The 14,680-nt window shown below is 36.7% G+C and overlaps 1 protein-coding gene across 2 annotated transcripts in view; it reads left to right on the top strand.

Moving 5' to 3' along the window:
• CYRIA (CYFIP related Rac1 interactor A) overlaps positions 1 to 14,680 on the top strand; it is a 37,778-nt gene that overhangs the window by 10,483 nt on the left and 12,615 nt on the right. Inside the window, exon 2 of one of the 2 annotated variants that reach the window (XM_086608400.1) lies at positions 7,738 to 7,817. In XM_086608400.1, the coding sequence (XP_086464526.1) occupies positions 7,748 to 7,817 (70 nt within the window). In that variant the 5' untranslated portion in view covers positions 7,738 to 7,747. Of the gene's footprint in view, positions 1 to 7,737; positions 7,818 to 8,009; positions 8,086 to 14,680 lie in introns of those variants that run through there. The other variant, XM_009986461.2, reaches the window with a different exon arrangement.

The following is a 14,680-nucleotide window of genomic DNA, read 5'->3' as shown; positions in this document are numbered from 1 at the left end:
CATAGCCATATACATATTAATATAGCCACAGCTATATTAATTCCAGTAATGTCAATGTTTCTTTGATCAGAGTTGTCTGCTGAGTATTTTAAGATTTTGTGTGACTTCTCACCACTTTTTCAGAAAAGAATACTTGTAAAGACTGCTTCAGATCCATATCTTATAGATTATTACCCTCCAAACCAGAAATATAAATGTAGCTGACAAAATGTATTATGTCCTACGTACTGACGCGTTCAGAGCCGATCACTAGCAAATATGCAATAAGAAATCCAGTCACCATAGGATTTATGGCTGGCTCAACTGAGATTAGATGTACTGTTTTGGCATTTAGGTATTGAAAAGAGGAGTAAAATAGATAAAGGACAAAGTTAACATGTGAAGACTTACTCCCGTTATCAACTGGCACAAGAAATAACTTGAAAATAAAATGACTCTGAGGAAAGTCTTTACCATAGTTGCATAAAGAACTAGAGTATGATGGTTTTCATCTTCTTTTTTTTCAGACACTTGCATTGGATTTTCTGTGAATATAGTACAAAATACTGTGTGGCATAGTCAGAAGGCTGAAATTGGCAGTCATTAACAGGCAGAAATGACCAGCAAGATTTTTTTCTGTTTCTGATTTTTCACCTGAGTCCTGTTTCTGATTCTGTATCTAAGAATGATCTAGAATAAATTTTTCACTCATTATATTTACAAACATTGAAACCAGATGCCTTTTCAAATGCACAAACCCTTAGATTTCCAAAATTGAGTGTGGTCTAAGATGGTTTAGTTCCTTTTTCACTATGATTTTGGTGAGAGAAGGCAAGGAGAAGGAAACATTAAAAGGAAGATGATGATCTGACTTCTCTTGTTTTACAAGGATTTGGAAGAACTAAGTCAAACTCAAAAAAATTAAAGTGGTTTTGGAAAAAGATGAAGTGGTTTTGGTTTGAAGGAAGGAAAACTTAAACTAGCCAAACCTCTTCTGTTTCTGTTAAAGGTATCTCTCTCTTGTGTATCAATTCGGTAAACACTAGTATCCTGCTTTGCTTACCTAACAGCATCAATTGTAGAGGCTCCATTTAGTGTGTTCAGGGAAATTGTGTCCCTGTGTGTTGTGTAAGCATCTATGCATGTGATGCTACATTCAAGCTAGGTTACTGTAGTTACCGTATGCTCCAGTGGAATGATCAAAGTGCAACAGTGTTTCCGTAATTTCAAAAATAATTTTATTCTAATTACTTCATTGACTTTCATTCTTTATTTTTTGTTGGGGTTTGTTTGCGGTTTTTTTGTTTGTTTGTTTGTTTTTTGTTTTTTTAAATTATGATCTATGAATCAGAATCTAGGTATTTTAGTTGCCTGGTTTTCATCCATTCATAATAGCTCTTCTGCCATTATGTACTTTTAAAATATATAGGAGTTCTGTTCAAAGTCTGTTCAGGTGCAAGGGTTGGCATGTAGAGAAATTCCTCACTTCAATAAGTTGTAAGTTCATCTGAGGTAATCCCTTTTTTTTTTAACCTTTTGATTTTGGTGAAACCACAAGCCAAGCTCTTCAGTCCTTGGGGCTACAAGTACTAATGTTGCTGGCCAGCTCTTTTAACATTTTATGAGTAGTGAAAAATGTATTTGTCGTTATGAACCATTTATTAGCTCCCTTTGACTTGCCTCACCTTCTTTGTAGATTCTAATTGTGTCCTGCAATCTGCATATCAGTAAACAGCAAAAGCACTTGGCTTGAAGCGTTGCTTATCTAGGAATGGTAATAAAATAATTGTTCAAAGCAGGAGTGATTCTTTTATCTTGGGTTACCTTCACCTTAAGCAACTTTCTTTTCTTATTCTACTTTTCACTTCTTTACATCTGTTTTTTGGGTTTGAGTTTTGTTGTTTGTTGTGGGTTTTTTTTTTGTCTATTTATGCTTCACCTGTGCAAGGAATGTGTGGCACTGGTTTTTCTTCACTTGTGTGTAGGTTGCTCCCTGGTGCATCTTGTATGTTACTTATGTTATGAAAATTTTATAAATTCAGTATTTAGAGGCCAACATTGGGGATAATTTGATTTTTTTTTCTGGAAAATGAATATAGCTTGCCCTCTGAAAAGAACTTGGGTGTGTTTTTCCCTTATCTGTGCCTTACTAGAGAATACTGTAGGTACTCCACTGTGAAATATCTTCAGGACTTTTTTGCAATTGGCATCTCAAACAAATATATGACTATTTTTATTCTCTTTTTTTTCTCTAAGATAAGAATACAGTCTTATGCTTATTTCTAAAATAAAGTCCATAGGGGAATAATCCCACTTTTCAAAACTAACATCTTTTTGCACAACTGAGACTATTAAACATTAGTTGTTACGTTTCTTTTCATCGATGCAACTATAGTTTATAAAATGTAAACATTTATCAATAACTGCAGATAATGATACTACCATATCCATGAAAATAACTATTAAGAAAATTGGAGATATGATTAAAAAGAAACGCTACTCTGGAGTTTGTTAGGGATAAATAATATAAGGTGCGTATAGAAGCAGGACTAATGAATTGTCAAAATGCAGAAAGAAAAGCAATGAGTAAAACAATGCAAATAATATTTGAGGGATGTGTAAAACAGTTTTCTGCAAAACGCGAATCCTTCATTATATTTGGCACCATACTTGGATGCATTTGGAGCACTGTACACCCAGAGTTGGAATTTGGATCCCCTTGGAGATATTTCCAAGAAGGGCAGTGAGACTCGTCAGCTATAATAAAATAATAAATATATCATGATTGAGTTAAAAGAGCTTTTTGAAGAGATTTAAGGATAGTTTAGACCAACATCTGTGCAGAATGGCAACGCTGCTGCCACCCTGGTTTGGGATCCGGATAACCCCACCCCTCCAGTGATTTTATGGCATTGCTGTGAAAACGAATCAGAATGTTTCCTTGACTATTCCTGACTCCAGTACTATGCTTTTCACAGCAACAGTATTCTCAGTTTCTCACCTATGGTAATGTCAGTTCAGTCACCTGAGCCTTGCAGAACTCTACTCACATGCTGGTGCTGAGAGGGAGAAGTAGGGGATGTGTGCGTGGGGCACCCCTGCACAAGTACCTGTGCCCGTACCTTCGCTCCGTGGATGACTCTGAGCACTGCAGCATTCCAGTTTTAATACAAATACTTAAGAGATTAGGTGGTTTCAATGTTTGTTGCATAGAAGGCCAAAAAAAAAGAGCAAAAATGTGTGGCTAATAGAGTTGGCAAATGCAATTAAAAATTATCTTCTTTCCTCTCGCAAACTAAAACCAATGAGTGATACGGGTTTTCTTCAGAAAATAGAGTAGATTATCATCATTAAGAAACTTCTGTGTTTTTTAATCAGAATTTGTTTGTTCATTTTGGTTTTATTCCTTAATAGAATAAAAATGTTTCCTGAATCCTGCACTTCTGCTGTTTCCTTACAAGTGCCTCAGTAAACTTTACAGGTGAATATCACAACCATTTGGAATCGTGCTTTTGATTGGAGAGATCCTGAGTTCAGATGCTGATGATTTTTGAAACCACAGTAAATTATTCATGCAGTAAGATCAGTTCCACTGCTTTAATGACACTAACATGCTTAGTACAGCACAGTTCCATCAGACTGCGGACTGGATGCCTGTCTCTACACATGTAGATGTGCCAATAGAAGTTCTCTCTCCTAATCATTGATTGCCGCCCCTGAACTTGGGAGTGTCTTTTTCTCCTGAAACTCCCAATGGAGCTGCTCATGAGAACACTCCCAGCCTCACTTCTTTCGGATGATCTAAATGAGTTTAAGCAGTAGGTATTTGCTGATCCAGCTCATTTTGACAAAAGCCTTTTAGACCGTGTTTATGTAAGCAGGCAGATTTAGGAAATAGTGTCTGGCAAAGGATCACTGGTGGGCAGCACAGGGTTGAGCTGGTGACTGTGTCATTTTTCACTAACACGGGATTTTTAGAAGCTTTGTCTGTCTGTTATACCTTCAGTGCAGCTACAGTGATGCTGATGGTTTTCAGTTGGTGCTGATTAAATTAGTCCTGTAAAGGAAGAATAAATGAATTAGTACTTCCCTAGCAATTTATATAGTATTAGAGCTATCATTTAAAAATAGTACAAAACTCCACACTTGAGAATTATGTAATTGCTTAGAACAGTGTGCAAACAAAGATTTTAAAGAAGAGTTAAATAACATGATATTTAGCTTTGAGCTTGCAATATTTAGTTAATAATACTCAATTTGTAAACATTTACTAAATTTTCAAAATTGTGTTTCAGTATATAATAAATATATATTTCAGTATATTTTCAATATATATCTAGAAAATCCATGCCAAGTTTGAAGGGTTGGATTTTGATTTGTTTTGGAGGGGTAGTATTTTATTTATCACAGTTCAGGAATAAACTGATTGTTGGTAGAGGAGAGGGAATTTATTTTCCCATCCTAGATTTAGAATATCAAAATTGAATTAATGAAATTTTAGAAATGAAGTGATGCTTTAGAAAACCACCCTGTGTTATTTTCTTCAAAGCTCAACATTTTAAAATATGCAACTAGATAATGGTATATAAAATGCAAAATGCCAAATATACCTTCTTGTTCATTACCGTTTTTATGGTTTATTTATGTCTCTGTGTCACTAATTAAATGTTAAGTATCAAAAATTGACTAATGAGCTTTAAACTGTCAACAGTAAGTTAGAAAGTATTTTCTATATGCTTATGTAATATCTTACACTAAACTTTAATGGTTTGGAGAACAGTAGAAGACATGAAATTGTAAACATCGTTGTCATGTCACATGTCATCATTTTTAAAGGATACTGTTAAGTGTTGGAATTTTAAGATTTGGACACTAAAGAGAAACTGCTATCATTTAGGAGTACTGCAACAGCAATATTTATATATATGTATTCAGTCTCGTTTCAACATTTTACACTAATTTAACAGTAAGTAAAATATAAGATGTTCTAGTTTAATGAAATGGAATTTTGTGCTCTTAAGTTAAACCTTTCTGATTTGTTCCTGTGCATCATCTCTTCATTTGCATTTCTGTTGCAACCACAGTATATATACTGACCTGCTCAGAATTTACATTGTTAGTTACTTTGAAATATCATAAAAATTATCCTGGAAGTGACTTGCAGTTCCTGAGCTTTGGTATATATTATTAGAGTTTCCAGGGAAAGACAGTTTGGAAGATCCAAGTACTGGGAAGCAGCAAGCTATAAAGAAAAAAAAAAAAATCAGTTTGTGGCAGGGAAATTTATTTATTAGCACTTCCGTTAAGATGAAGGTTGGCCTTTTAATACAGAATTAAAAACTTAGCGTTGAATGATGAGTTATAGTTCAAAGTAAAAGTTTCTTGGAACTACATCTTGCTTTTAGGTTTGTTTTTCAGGAAATCATAAAGAAATTATTTCCAATCATAAAAAAATAAAGCATGTTTAGCAGCTGCCTGAAGTATATCTTCTAGCTGTTGATGTCGAATATCGCTACTTTTTGTGTTGATGTATGTTGGAAATAGTGACAAACCAGTGCCTTCGAGATCACTGGAAAATGCAGGCTGACCGTGAAAATGAGTATAAAGTTTGTGGCAGGGTTCTTGTTTCATACTTGTGACTTAAATAGACGAATCAGTTTCTACACGGGGATCAAAGGAGGGGGGAATAAAAATGAAAAGTGAGCTAAGAAATATAGTAAAAGTTCTAGAAAAATACTCAGAAATCTCCAGAGCTGTGATGTGCTGTACTTCTGTAAGAAGGCTCAGAAACCAGAGCTTGGGCACATGACCTCAAGCTACTTAATGCAAATGAGGGAGTATATCCTCAGGTTTTTGGCAAAAAGGCTTCCTCACTGTTCGAAGCATGCTATCAACTAAACCAGTCTCTGGATACAGTACTAACTTTGGCAGTAGAAGAAATGGTTGAATCCTCTCTGAAGATTGAAGGCAATGAGGTAAGATACAGCTTAAAACGGGTTGAAAGTGAAGAATCTAAACTGAATCAGTAATTTAGATTGTTATAGTATTCCATAATAATATAAATGGTTTCTTTCAAGGTTATGAAAAGGAAAATAAATGTATGCACATTATCTTGTCCCTCTTGGTAAAATGTATTATACCAGTGTGATGAAAATGTTAAATTATTGAAGATAAAAGTTTTAATGCCGTATAGAATCTGTTTTTCTCTGTGTGTGTTTTTCCTCTTTGTAGGCTAATCAGAAAGTCAGACTCAGTTCATACATTGCAGATCTTGTTCTGAAAGTAAAACTGTAAATTTTTTTGCTGCATGTAAATGGATGTAACTTCATGAATAATGGAGAATGTTTCTTCTTGTTTCAATATTGTATATGCAAGATGTTGCTAATTGTAAAGGGCTTGACAGTCTGCTCACTGGATTTGCTCTGGAGAGAAAATTTGTAGAAGTATTTAATGGAAAGCAAAGCCATTTGTCTAACAAAAACCTGCTTTACATGAGGCTGCATGCTCTGAATGGATTATTGATTAAATTTATATCATTTTATGAAATTACTATGGCTGCTTTGAAATCTTCAAGCCTTACATTACCTTCCTAGGTTTTCCTGCTATAGAAATATATCCCTTATATGCACGTAGAAATTACGGTTCATGATACTTTTTCTTTTGTAATGCTTGGGGGAGAATTTGAAAAAAAACTGTCTCATATGGAGTAGCAGCCATGTACATGCTTAGAATAATGTTTTTGTGATCTGATTTCTTAAGTGAGAAAAGAGTTAAACTGAAAAATAGATGAGCATCAGATGTGAGTCCCCAGAGCCATGCTTTAGAGTACTGAGAATATTTATCTTTGAGACAAAAATCAGTTTTCAATCTGAGTTTTAAATCTAAAATTACATTTTTCTACATCCCTCCAGGCAGACCTCTTTATCCTTATATGTGCTTTTTGTGGTTTAATTTTTCTCTCTTCTGATAAAAGTTTAAATTTGCCTAAGAAAACTATACTTTTACATAGTTTTAGAATAATGTATCTTCCTAAGGACTGTACTGTTAAGAAACTTTTCTTCAAATCTCCTTTCTTCTTGTCTTCCATAGAGACTTGCTTTTTTGAAAATTGGTCACTTTTCCTTTTGGGAGTTTTCCATAACTTGAAATGTAAAGGCTTCCAAGATGATAAAAGATAGGAATAACAGTTAAAAAGATAGAGTTTCAACCTCTTCTTTTTTTTTCTTTTTTTTTTTAAGTGCATACATACATTTTTATAGATATCTTCTGATAGATTTTTATAGTAATATTTTATAAAACTTTACTGATTAGAAACAATTAGATTATTTTTTTCCTTAAATCTACTTATTTTCATGAAACAACATGGATTTATGCTAAAAAATCCACGCCAAGGATTAAGACCTGGAATGGTATTCAGTAATCTTAAATCCAGCAATTTAGAGGATTTACAAGTACAGATACAGTTCTGAGTTTGTTTCTCTTGCTAAGTAAATAAACTCATAAATATCTGTTTGTACTCTGTGATGTTGTACTGATGTTTAAATTCCAATTTGTTGGCTAGAATTATTTATGTATCTATCCAAGGTCTTACTGTCTCTGTCCCCGTGCATAAATATCGCAGAATTGACCACCAAAATGTTTCTCATGGTCCAGAACTTGCTAAAATGTTTATTATATGATGCAGACTGTGTCAAGCCCTTAGTTGTATTATTCTAAGTTTACGTATGTAACTGTTTACGATTTTGTTGCATTTACTAGGTTTGCTGGGATGGGTAATCTTCTTAAGGTCCTTACCAGGGAAATTGAAAACTATCCACATTTTTTCCTGGATTTTGAAAGTAAGTTCAAACAATTACAAGACAATGAGAGAATCTTTTTCCTGACTTAACAGTGAACTGAGGAAAAACTTTTAAAATCTGATTGCTTGCAGTGTGTATTTTCCAGCACAACCAATCTATCCAAGTCCTTGTCTCTAAAATAATTTGTTTACTCAGGACTCCTTTTCTTTTCCTTTTCTATTTTTCAGGAACCAAATGGGAAATCTTTTAAAAGTTCTCACTTGCACAGAGCTTGATCAGGGGCCAAATTTTTTCCTTGACTTTGAAAGTGAGCAAAGCTTCTTGCCTGGCTTGCCTTCTTTGCTTATTTTTTCCTAATAAACTGCATGCGCTTACGCATCATAAAGCAATTCAAAAGGGATTTGCAAACAAATCAAATTACACTTCAGTATTGCTTTTTGATATTTAGAAAACCATACAAAATTACTTAAATTCATTCTGAGCAGAGAAGGGGGCAGAAAGACAGATATGCAAGTAAAATCTTATCTTGAATTAGTTTCAAAACATTTGTGAGCTGTTGTTAAATTTACATATGAATGAACTTGACCTCAGCTTTCTTTAACAAATCAAGGTTGAAAAAAGATTTCTTTATGTTCCTTCCTTGAACAGATATTGGAAATAAAAAGCTGAAAAAATATATATAAGAGGTGGAGGTGGCACAATTTTTGCCTGGTTCACTGATGATTTAACTGGGGTTATTATAGTTTCTAAAAAGTAGCGAAGTGGTCAAAGTGTAAGTGTATGTGCTTGATTGCATCTCTCTTAATTGCATGGTTATCAGTTTGCAAAACAGTGTTTCGCATTCTAATTTCCTTGTCACATCTATATCTGATTCAAAGCTATTTCACTTTTGCTGGTTACAGTTTTCCTGCATGTGCTTTTAGACATTGTCTTGAAAACCGGTCATCAAATCCTTAAAAATGGGTTTAATCTTACTTCACTAATTACATGAAATGCTTTATATTTAAAATGCTAACAGTGTGTGATGTTTTGTCTATTAATACCTTTATTCTAAAAAAAACCCAAAAAACCCACAACAAAAAAGTTTTGAGAGAAGCCAGTGTTTTTAAAATAACTTTGTTTTGAAGCATGGTTTAAGAGAGAATTTCAGGTGATTAGACACACAATTTGTCACCTTGAAATAGTTTTCTTGAATCATTTATTCCTGAATTATTTTTCTGAAAAAAAATACTGACATGATATGAGACTGTATGCGTGTACATGCTCTGAAGCACTGGTTCAAAAAGTCATTTAAACACATACTTTAATCTCTTTAAATTGTTCAAACATGCTTTCTTGGATGAGAGCTAGAGTGTATGACTAACTTTCCACACATCTTAATCTTCTGATCTAGATCTTATTTACCTCATTATGAAGAATCAATTTTAAATGATGAAAAAAAGGTTAATTAGTTAGTTTGGGTTTAGGAGAAGGTACTGTGAGCCACATATCCCTTTTCCTCTTGTGTCTATATCACTTGAGAATTTCATTGCAAACCCAGATGTCAAACCTTTCTCCAAACACCACATAATTTTTTTCCTGTCCAACTTTCGAAGGCTTTGGGAGTGCTCTGTGGCTTTGCCAAACTATTACGAAGGTTTGAAGCTGCTGTGAGCTTCCAGATTTAATCAGCCCCATCATGTCCTGCGTTGTAAGAAAGTACTCCTGACCCAGGCTGCAGACTTGGCAGGAAACAGGTGGTCTGGCAGCGGGAACCCTTGGTGGAGCGGAGGTGGTGGTGATAGGGGATAGTGCCTGGTTTATGGGCAGCAAAGGTTGGGATTTTTTTCCAAGAGTGCATTGCCAAGAACTGAATGGAGTGAAGCACCTTCTTCCACGGGAAGTGACCAGTGGTTAGTGCAAGCACAGGGGCATGCTAGTGAGGCAAATCTACCTAGAGAGGAACAAAACGTCATCTTCAAATTTCAGTGAGTTTGATGCTCCTGAGCAAAAGGTTAACGTGTTTTGCTTGTGAAATAAAGTCCTGAAGGTTTTTATGGCACAAAATCTGTATCGTGTTGAAGGGATGTGACTGAAGATGCCTGTAGTTGCATGCCTTGGTCTCCTTCAATTAGCCACGTACAGTGTAAAAGGACACTCTTAGTTAATGGACATAGATAAGATCCTGCTTGCATGTTTGCTGGACGTGTGACTTTGTGACCTGAGTTTTCAGTTTGAGTCTGTGGATGAAAACAGTCACTACGGTTGAGCGTTCAGAGGATGAGGGGTATGTTGAGTTGATGTGTTTACTGTTTTTCACTTTTGTGTCACAATATTGCTTTCTAGTTTTTGTGAACTTTTTCATTAAATCTCAGAGTAAATCTGTTGGCACTACTTTTGAAACATTTACAGATTTTTTTGAATACTCCTGCCCTGGTATTTTTTTTTTTTCTGCTCTTTATTTGGTATGTATTTGGTATCACACCTGAAAGGAGAGTGTGTGACATACTTCTTGCTCTGCGTACAATGTGCCACACAAATATTGCTTAAAAAAGCAGATACAGCCTTTTTCTTCATATGCAGGAGTAGAACAGATACAGTCTGTCTCCATGCCTCAAAAAATCAGAGGCTTTCTGGGCTGATGTTGATCAAAAGTAATACAAGTTTTTATATAGTGGGAAAATAACATTAAGGTGTTAAATTCATTTGACAATTGATTTTATTTGTGCTGCTCCAAAGGGGTTGTGCCAAGGGTGATGCTTTGCCACATAGTCTCATGTCCTTATGCTAGAACTGAAATGTACAAGCACGTGATTGCACCCATCATGAATGACAGTGTGGTGGCTGGGTGGACACCTGGTGTCCATCCATGTCAAGCCCCTTCTCAACTGGGCAGAGGGGGAAAAAAACACAACAAAAGGCTTGTGGGTTGAGATAAGGACAGGGAGGTCACTCATCAGTAAGAGTCACAGGCAAAACAGACTCGACTCGGGGAAATTAATTTAATTTATTGTCAATCAAATCAGAGTAGGGTAATGAGAAAATAAAACCAGATCTTAAAACCCCTTCTCCCCACCCCTCCCTTCTTCCCAGGCTTAACTTCACTCCTGATTTCTCTCTTTCCTCTACACGAGCGATGGAGGGGGACGGGGAATGGAGTTTGAGGTCAGTTCATCACACGTTGTCTCTGCTGCTCCTTGCCCTGCTCCAGCATGGGGTCCCTCCCACGAGAGACAGTCCTCCACAAACCTCAACAATGTGGGTCCTACCTATGGGCTGCAGTTCCTCACAAAGTGCTTCAGCGTGAATCCCTTCCATGGAGTGCAGTCCTTCACCAACAGACTGCTCCAGAATGTGTCCTCCATAGGTCACAAGTCCTGCCAGCAAACCTGCTCCAGTGTGGGCTGTGCTCTCCATAGGGTCCGGAGATCCCTCCAGGAGCCTGATCCAGCACAGGCTCTCCACAGGGTCACAGCCTCCTCCAGGTGCATCCACCTGCTCTGGTGTGGGGTCCCCCATGGGCTGCAGGTGGATCTCTGCTCCACCATGGACGTCCATGGGTTGCAGAGGAATCTCTGCTCTGGTGCCTGGAGCACATCCTCCCCCTCCTCCTTCATCAGCCTTGTTGTCTGCAGAGTTGTTTCTCTCACATGTTCTCACTCCTTTCTTCCGGCTGCTGTTGCGCAGGTGGTTTTTTCCCTTCTGCACTATGTTATCCCAGAGGCACTGCCACCGTTGCTGATGGCCTCGGCCTTGGCCAGAGATGTGTCCGTCTTGGAGCTGGCTGGCATGGTCTCTGTTGGACATGGGGGAAGATTCCAGCAGCTTCTCACAGAAGCCACCCCTGCAGCACCCCCAGTACCAAAACTTTCCTATCAATACAGATAGCTATGTGGAAAAATGAATTTGATAAGAACTAGCTGTTCAAAAAAACTTCACCAAACTACCGCTTTGTCTCTTTGCCCCACCTACTAAATACTCTTCCAGTCAGATCAGGGTGATGTGGATGATGGCATGGTTGGAAGAGCCCCAGCAATGACATGTGAATGGGAACAGAAATGCAGGGGAGGATGGCAAGCACTTGTACAGGTTTTGATATCTTAGGTCAGCCTTGAAGCTACACAGTACAGTCAGCATAGTAGCTTTTTCTTTTATTGTTTTCCCTTTATTATCCTTAATTTGTACGCATTTTATAGGCAATGTGTTGTAACGTTGAGTTGTTCTGTGCAATAGAAATTTATTTTCTTGTGAATTATTGTTCTCCAGGGCAGAATTCTATGTTTTGAAGAAAATTTTGGGGAGGACATCTTGTATTGCATCTTTTCAAAAATAACATTATGAGGTTTGGGGGTTTTTTTTAAGTATACTTGGTTATTAAGTTGCTCTTCATCAATTGGATTCTCACTTTTCTCTTACATATTTTTCACCGACTTGTTCTTTTCATATTTAGTGTTAGTCCCTCCAATACATCTCTTCTATGCAATTCTTGAGGTCTTGAAAAATGAACAGATAAAACCAGAAACATTTGGAAAAATAAGGTTTTCTCACCTAATTCAAATTCTGCCTTGAGCTGTATTTGAAAATCGGAAAGAATCATGAAAGAAGAAGAAAATTGTATGTTTCAAAATTTCACCTTCCATTTTTTTCTTTAAATAACTATTTTAATTTTCATCAGAAAATTTTAGACTGAAAAAAAAATTGTTTGAAATCATCTTTTTCCCCCTTTCTATATCATCAGTTGCAATTTTTATGACACCTTTTACTAGCATTATTCTTGATTCCAAACTGGAAACCAAGTTTCATAATTCCGTGGTCATACTTGAAAAAGCTTGAATCCAGGATTAATTTCTGTTAATGTTGTGTAGCAAAAGCAGTTCTGTATGCTCTCTGGTAATCATTTTAGAGTTAGGCAGTTACTCTGGAGCTGTGCAAGGAGAAGCAATTTGAAGATCCATTCAGTCCAGCCTTGAAAGCAAACAGGGACAAATGGAAACTTCTGTAACCTCAGCCAGTGATATGGAGAGTGGTGTTCTCCTACGCAGGTGAAAAAGCCTTTTCTTGGAGGTGAAATGCAGACTATATGCATTCAGCCAAATTACTTCTTTTAATGTCTATTGAAAGGTTTACGTAAAGAAAAACAATCTCTCCATTCCTGGAAAGTGAACCATACTGCTGTTATACACTTGTATCTTGATGTGGGTATTTTTATTCAAACTGCTACATATTGAAATTGATTATATACAACTTACTTTGCCTTAATTCCTTAATAACTCAGAAATAATGTTAGGAAGAGTGAGAGCATGGCAAATCTTGAGAGTCTGTGGATTTCAGGATTTCACGAGCCCATAGAGCGAATTCTCTTGAAATGGCTTTTGTCAGTTCAAGAACTGTTTTGTTCTTTAGATGTTGACCTTGTTTAAATTAGGCACAGGTAAATGGATTCTTGGTATTTGAGACTCTTTCCATAGCAGTTACGAGCGCTCTTTTTTGCAGAAAATTTATTGTCAAATTACTGCTGCTCATAGAGGGCCTTTTTCAGGCAAAGTAAACAAATAATTCCACATGACTTCTTGGAAATAATTTGAAGGGTGAGGTAACAACAATTTGTTTTGAACCTCAAAGACTAAAACTTATAGATTATTGGGAGGAGGTGTCCTTAACTGACATTCTTTCTTCAGATACAAATACCTTTTATAAGACCAAACTCTCTAACCTTAACTTGAGCAGGGTTCCCCTTTTTTCCTAAATGTTAGCTACATGGGCTCATTATGTGATCCTAATTTAATCCCACCCCCCTGCCAAGAATCAAGGTCACTTATTTTCCAGGATTCCCCCTCCCATTCCCTGAAAGATTAATGAAATTTTCAGTTATCAATGTTCATGTATGATTAAAAATGCCTATTATTAGAACAGATCTGGCAGCAGAGCAACTGCCCACTTTTTGTGTAATAGGATATTAATTAATATTGCTTGCTCCACAAGCAGCAAGGCTGGAGATGTAATCTGTATCCAGGCTGCAGGGAGGTTAAACTCTTGTCTCCCGTGCTGCAGAGAGTGCCCCAAGCAAGAAGCTACAGCTCAGTCGGAGAGAGGCTGTCTGCTCCACATCTGCCATGGAGCTGGAGCCTGGCACTGATATCCCTGGCACAGCACTGTACCCATAGGAAGTGTTAACGATTTTGGGAGTTTCACTTTGTTCAAGCAAGTTTAGAAAGGATGAAATTCAAAAATCCAGCATAGACTGGATAGGATACTGTTTCCACCTAATGCTATTCTTTTTAATCTATGGAGTACAGCAAGTTTTGATACCCTCTAAAAAGCATTAGTCGCTGTAGTTGTCATACCTTTTGTCTTTTCCAAGGACATAAACTAGCTTTTCATCTAACTTTGTCCTGGCTTGGAATGGGAAAAATCATTGTCATGGTGACAAACCTGAAATAGGACTTCAGCATTATACAGTAAAATATATGTACTGCTCTCTAACTGGCTGTCAGCGGCTGGTGGAATTATTGACCACCTTCAGCAGGGAACAAGGCAAGAAGAGATGAAAGCGGAGCCTGAAAGACATCTTGTTTTACTCACTATTCTTTTGCCAGGCTGCCAAGGCCAGAAGGGTCTGATGGTTTTTTGACAGATATGATTCCGCATTCACTGAAACGTAGGCACTAACCTGCTTCAGTGGGAATCCTCTTAACCTGCGGTCAGTTTGACTGGGCAGAATGAAGTTCTGTGATTTTGGTCTGCATTTCAGATACAGAAAAAGGGTGTGTGGGTTGGAAGCGCTTCTTTTAGTACTGTCTTGTTATGTCTTCATAAAAAATAATTACTGAGAAATTGTCATACTGGATTTTGTATTGGTAAAGTTTTCCTATCTATTCTTTTTATATTTAATCTTCTCTGACATAGTTTCTATGGTTTTTGTA

This window comes from Tauraco erythrolophus, chromosome 2 (genome assembly GCF_009769465.1).
Source record: "Tauraco erythrolophus isolate bTauEry1 chromosome 2, bTauEry1.pri, whole genome shotgun sequence".
NCBI lineage: Eukaryota > Metazoa > Chordata > Aves > Musophagiformes > Musophagidae > Tauraco > Tauraco erythrolophus.
The sequence above is the reverse complement of the archived record's forward strand: the minus strand, read 5'-3'. Positions and strand labels throughout refer to the sequence as shown.